This window comes from Ictalurus punctatus, chromosome 13 (genome assembly GCF_001660625.3).
Source record: "Ictalurus punctatus breed USDA103 chromosome 13, Coco_2.0, whole genome shotgun sequence".
Classification (NCBI taxonomy): Eukaryota; Metazoa; Chordata; class Actinopteri; order Siluriformes; family Ictaluridae; genus Ictalurus; species Ictalurus punctatus.
In genome coordinates, this window is record NC_030428.2 from 4,492,239 (window position 1) to 4,499,355 (window position 7,117).

The 7,117-nt window shown below is 36.4% G+C and overlaps 1 protein-coding gene across 1 annotated transcript in view; it reads left to right on the forward strand.

Annotated features, from left to right (window-relative positions):
- Window positions 1-1,155, forward strand: part of arhgap27 (Rho GTPase activating protein 27) — a 38,143-nt gene extending 36,988 nt beyond the window's left edge. The window contains exon 18 of the mRNA XM_017483678.3: window positions 64-1,155. Coding sequence (XP_017339167.1) covers window positions 64-238 — 175 coding nt within the window. The 3' untranslated portion in view covers window positions 239-1,155. The remainder of the gene's footprint in view (window positions 1-63) is intronic.
- The last annotated feature ends 5,962 nt before the right edge of the window (window positions 1,156-7,117 follow it).

Here is a 7,117-nt window from a genome sequence, read left to right on the forward strand (position 1 = left end):
AATGTGGCCAGTTTCTAGAAGGAAATCTTCCTGAATCACTTCCTATATCACTCTTTTTTTCAGAGTTATTGAGCATGGAGATGAGAACAGGATGAGTTTGCAGAATGTGGCCATTGTCTTCGGCCCAACGTTGCTCAAGCCTGAAATGGAGTCAGCAAACATAACGGCATACATGGTCTTCCAGAACCAGATCATCGAGTTCATCCTCAGTGAATTTGAAGCAATCTTTCACATGTGAACAGCTAAAAATGCCGCACCAGTAGTAGTTAAAAGAATCAAACATCATGTCAAATAATTTGAGAGAATAAGAAATATTTAAACAAAGAAAAAAGTCAGTAAGGGTCAGCTGTTATTATAAAATTTCTTGCTGTGAGCCAGGTTAGTATTTTGGGCATAGTATTTCTTTAACCTATTTAGTACTCTTGACCATATTAGCTGGAAGTGCCCATATATTCATTATTAATTTAATGATAGACAGTACATTCGCCCTAAGTTGAGTTATTTATTAATGATATTCCGGTAGCTGTACTCAGACATAATCAATCTTGTGAGCATAGTCTCATGTAATTCTGGTAATGACCACTTACCTCAGAACATGGAATTATTTTCCTCGTAAGTAAATTGTGTTGTGGTTATAACACTGTATAAGTGTTATATTTACCCTTAATATGGAAAACTACATTCTTCTGAGTTGGTATGTTTCAAGCCAGTTAACTCTCGCCTGTAATCCTACAAGTGGTTTAAGATATTATATTATAATTAAAAGTTTTTAGAGACTTGAGTACAGATTGTCATTTTTAGCATTTTAGCTGAGGATTGTTTCTGTTATTTTATGTTGTCTTTTGTCCTTTAATACTGCCATCTATACTCATCTAAGATATATTACCATAAATGGGGGACAGTAGATTACTTGTACAGTCTTTAGAGATATAAAGTTCTATATTTATTAGTACAAAAGTAAAACATCTCTCTGTAAAATGTATTTGCACATACAGTTTAATCCTTAATGAAATAAAGAACATAGTTGTAAAGATTTGTAAAGCATTAATATTTTATTAAAGATAAGGCATATGTTTGTGTTTTGATGATGTACATAAAGGCATATTTATGCTGCTTATAAAGAATTTTTAATAAAAATAACTGTTTTACAAGTCATGTGACGTTGATATTTATCAATTGAGAATCAGAGTATATTAAATTACGTGGCCTGATCATTAGAGGCCCCTTTCCTGCACAGTACTGCAGACAATTCTTTGTGTCAGAGAATCACACAGTGCTGATTCCCAAAGGTGTGTGGTGTTGGCTGATAATCAGATAAGATAAACTTTATTGATCCCACACTGGGGAAATTCCCTCATTACAGCAGCTCAATTACACACAAAAAAACAGATAGGAAAGAATACACATTAATTAGAAATAGAATTGGGGGGGGGGGGGAATAATTATATATATGTATATATATAAGGAGTCATTTGAGGCAGTTCAAACAGGCTTTGTTTCAGGGTCTTAGCAAATGTGCAGACGAACCCTTAACAGAAAAACATGTTTGCGTCTCTGTAAGCAGATAAACAATCTATACTAATCTAAATGACATGACATGACCTTCTTAGACGTGCATCCTTGCACAGGCATAGAACACAACATATAGCACGAAATAAAAGACAATTTCTCTCACACATTCCACCGCCTTAACCTCTCGGCCACTTCATCCAAGACATGCTGCTTTCAACAAAAACTATGCAAAGAAGGGTTTACTGTTAGCAAACTAGATGACTGCTTCTCTAATAAATCCAAAGTTCACACAGAATGAGACAATTCCATAATCAACTGGACCCAATCCAATCTGTTGTGAGACTCAAGTGCCTCCTTCTTAACCAGCTCTACAGGAGACATCTAACTATTTCTAGCTGAATATAGAGCTAAGGCATCGTTTTTTAGATGTGATTCACCTAGGCTTAAGATACTGTGGTCTGTGGTCACATTTGTAGTGTTTGCACAAGAGCTATTCTGCTATGATCTTACATCCCACTTGCAGTGGTGCTTGAAAGTTTGTGAACTCTTTAGAACTTTCTATACATCTGCATAAACATGACCTAAAACATCATCAGATATTACACAGGGTCATTTATTTATTGAGGAAAATGATCCAATATTACATATCTGTGAGTGGCAAATGTATGTGAACCTATGCTTTCAGTATCTGGTGTGACCTCGGTGTGCAGCAACAACTCCAACCAAACGTTTCCGGTAAATGTTGATCAGTCCTGTACATCAGCTTGGAGGGTGGGTTTCCTCCCATGAGCTGCTTGCTTCAGGTCCTTCCACAACATTTCCATTGGATTAAGGTCAGGACCTTGACTTGGCCATTCCAAAACATTGACCTTTTTCTACTTTAACCGTTCTTTTTTAGAACGACTTGTATGCTTGAGTGCTTGTGTGCTTAGGGTCTTGCTGCATGGTCCACTTTCTCTTGCGATTCAGTTAACGAACAGATATCCTGACACTTTCCTTTAGAATTCATTCTTCCAAGCCGTCCTGGCTCAGATGCAGTGGAAAAGGCCCAAACCGTAATACTACCACCACCACCATGTTTCACAAAGGGGATACAGTTCTTATGCAGTGTTTTCCTTTCTCCAAATATAAGGCTTCTCATTTAAACCAAAAAGTTCTTTCAGTCTTCTCATTCGTCCACGAAACTTTTTCTCCAATAGGCTTGTCCACGTGATCTTTAGCAAACTGCAGACGGGAAGCAATGTCCTTTTTGGAGAGCACTGGCTTTCTCCTTGCAGCCCTGCCATGCACACCATTGTTGTTCATTGTTCTCCTTACAGTTGACTCATGAACATTAATATTCTCCAATGTGAGAGAGGCCTTTAGTTGCTTAGAAGTTACCCTGGGTTCAGTTGTGACCTCGTGGATTACTACATGTGTTGCTTTTGGAGTGATCTTTGTTGGTTGACCACGCCTATGGAGGGTAACTATGGTCATGAATTTCCTCTATTTGTATACAATCTGTCTGACTGTGTATTGGCGGAGTCCACACTCTTAAGAGATTGTTTTTTTTTAACCTTTTCCAACCTAATGAGCATCAACAGCTCTTTTTCTGAGATCCTCACAAATCTCATTTTTTTCATACCATGATACACTTCCACAAATGTGTTGTGAAGATCAAACTTTGATAGATCCCTGTTCTTTAAATAAAAAAGGGTGCTCATACACTTTTGACTGTCATCCCATTGATTGGAAACACCTGACCCTAATTTCACCTTCAAACCAATTGCTAATCCAAGAGGTTCACATACTTTTGCCATACATGACTTGTAACATTAGATAATTTTCCTCAATAAATAAATGGCCAAGTATAATATTTTTGTCTCATTTGTTTAATTGGGTTCTCTGTGTCTACTTTTAGGACTTCTCTGACAATCTGATGATGCTTAATTTATGGTGAAACATAAAAAATTCAAAAGGGCTCACAAACTTTCAGCAAGGTCTTTTCAAGAAAAATGGGATCCAACCCACATGGGTACACAGCGGATTGGCAGTCCATTACCTTAACCTCTTGCTGACATAGCTCACGTATTTGAAATATGTCAACCATTTTCTTTCCAACGAAAACTAGTTGAAACCACTTATTGAGGCTGCTGGCGTGTTACTGTTGCTTTGTTATATATTGTTATATGGATGCACCTCAGTGCGGAATTGTCATGCTGGAACAGGTTTGGGCCTTTTAGTTCCAGTGAAGGGAAATTGTACTGTTACAGTATACAAAGGCATTCTATCATGGGTGTAGGAGCCATTATACATGGCTTTTTCCTAATCTCAAATTTTATTTTGCATTGCCTGCGTGTCTCCGAGGATTTCTGAGTTGGACAGTCTCCAAATGAATTCATTCTACAACTTTTAGAAACATAATTCTATAAAATAAAAAAATAAAAAATCTTTCTCTATAATAAGTGGTGGGGTCAGACTCGAGTAGCTAGGACTGAACCCATTTGCCTGTTGCCAAGCTTGGCGAGAGCAAAGTATTTGTCACTGCAAGGTAACAAGCAAAACCTATTATGGATTTTCAGAGAGGTGGCTACTCTTATGCAATGAAGGCGGAATGGATTCATTTGGAGATACTCAACTATTCCGTGAAGATCCATGGGGGAAAAAAACAAAAAACTTGTGTCCTGAGGTGAGGGCGGTTATGACATTCAGATGCTCTTGAGCCCACTAACGTGTAGATAAAAGATTTACTTCTTTGTATTTGTGGTAGGATATTGTAGCTATTTCAGCCCATGAAAACGCTGATTGTTTGCTGGTTTTGATCGACAATTTTGTTGTTTAAATAATTATTTAGCCTATGAAACTGTCAAATATGCATAAGTTTACAAGCTACTTTGGAAGTGCTGCTGCATCAAGAACTGCCATAGTAGGTCACACAGTCATCCAGCAAGAATCAGTTTTTTATATAGCAATGTAGCCTTCAACTCATACTACTAGCTTCAACTCACCAACAGAAACAGCGATCCTCACAGGATGGCCCCCACGTCTCGAAATGTTCTGTGACTAATTACATTAACTAGCAGCTGTTCTTAACTATTATAGTAGCTAGTGTTTTAAATTAACAATTTTCTGTTTGGAGTAATATTAATGAACAACTTGAGCTTAATTCAATGACATACATCAGTGACAACTTGTATCTCCATATTTTGTCATTTTTATTTTTTCATAAATCAATGCTATTGGTCACTCTTTACATCTGTCTGTGTTTTACAGATATTTCACCAATGAAATGCCAGTAGAAATTAGCATTTAATTGCTTTATTATTTAATAAATAAATAAATAATAATAAAATTAAGAAAGAAAAAAAAAGCCTTTCTGGAGAGCTCCTACGGCCCTGCATTCTATACAATTGTGTGCTTTCAACTCTATGGGACAGTTTGGGGAAGAACCACATATGGGTGTGATAGTCATGTAGCCACAAACCTTTAATTATATAGCTTACTGTATATCTGCTGTTATTTAGATGAAGTAGTTTGTTCAGTAATCGTTTGGCCCTTAAGAGTTAACACATGTTCCCACAACAGAAAATGACCAGCTCAATTTTGGATTTAAAAAAAGCACCAACAATTCTATTATGGGTAAGGCCATCTCAAGTGGTCTAATAATTGTAAAGTTGGTTGCTTGACCATTTTTAATCTTTCATTTTTTTTTTGAGTGATAACCTTTATGTATTCACATTCCAAATTTTTCTAAAATTCCCTTGGTTTAACTGTGATGGCCATGTTTGTGTCATGGCACACAACAAATTTTGGTTACACAGCTGTTTAGAGAAACCTCAAAATCTCAGATCTGCACTGGCCTAGCTCCTTGGAACAAAAAAATGACCTCACTGAACACATTACAAGGTACGTGTACATATATAAACATTTTGCACATTCATGTTCCTTAGACTTAGAATGTAAGTCCAAATGTAATGCACAAGATTGCTCACAGTTCCACTTTTAGGGTCAATTTATGAAGGAAGGGTTGAGTCTTAGTCTTAACTTTTTTAGGCGGTACCTAGGTAAGTATAGTGTACATGCAGAATATTTCAGGTTTGAGACTTCTCTTACTAATATTATTATATTTTCTATGGGGATGAGAAAGTGCCAAAAACTTCTCCTTAGTTTCTGGTTGAATATCTCTGGTGGTTGACCAGATACAACCCTAAAATTTTCACAGAAATAAGTCCTCTATAGTAGCATTCTGCTGTACAAACTTTGAGTTTGATATTCCACTGGTTACAGAGCTAGGGCTAGTAGAAATCTGGGGATAAGCCTACTTTATTCATGCATTTTGAGATGCATATATGATGTATGTATATCATGATAATAGTCATGATAACATGTAATATAAGCACAGCAAATAATTAAACCGTATTTTACATTAATTATGTTTATTTATTAACAAAAATGTCTTAACTGTTACTACATTTGATATTGGCAACAGTGAAGCATGATCTATCACATGGTTATTCAAATCTGCAGAGATTAACTCCAACATCCAAACTTGTCAAGTAATTTTCTAGTAATCCTGAAGACCTTGGTTAGCTTGTTCAGATGTGTTTGATTAGGGTTGGAGTTAAACTCTGCAGGACAGTGGCCCTCAAGTGCCAGATTTGAAGAACCAGCCTGATCTATCATGTTTGTACAGCAGTACAGTTGGTATGCGTGAATAGATTTTTATCCAAAAATGGAATTACAGTGTGTCATAAACAGAGCTGTGGTATTGTTTCTCCTGTGATAAAAGCAGTAAGTGACTACAGCACAAAGGGGTTCAAGGGTAGGATGTGATGAACATCACATGTTCATTTGTAAAATACCCAACTGAACACTGTAATTAGTATTATTAGCTATTATTAGTTACTTACTGTAGTTCACATTATGAATAAAATCTGGCACTGAACACTCAGTTACATGCCAAATAGCAAAATTTTAAAAAATCATTGCTCACACCAAAGAGATAATTAGTATTTCAATGGAATTTAAAATGTATGCCATTGTTAATGAGAACTTTATGACGATTAATGTTTTTTCATACAGATGATATATTGTATATGGTGCCCATCCTGCCCCTATGAATGAGCCACCACTGTAAATTACATAATTAATTAATTAATTCATTCATTCATTCATTCAATCATCACTTTATCCTGGTAAAGGTCCTGGTGGATCCAGAGCAAATCCCAGGGATCCCTTCCTCAGTGACACCCCTGACTGTAGGCCAGTTTTTTTTTTTTTTTTTTTTTTTTTTTTTTAAATTGATGTTAACTGACATGAATTTACTCTAACGTCAAGTGGTTATATTAAATACACACACTCATTAAGCAAACTGTAACCTTGAAAAACATCCATTTCATCCATTTTATCTGACTACCAAGCAACATAGTATGATGTGGTTTCCATTCTAAAATAGAGTATACACACACACACACACACACACACACACACACACACACACACACACACACACACACACACACACACACACACACACACACACACACACACACACACTGTTATGGTCTTATGGCTGAAGCAAAAATAGCCTCTCTTTTAAACTCAGTGGGGATGCCACTGTCTTTTC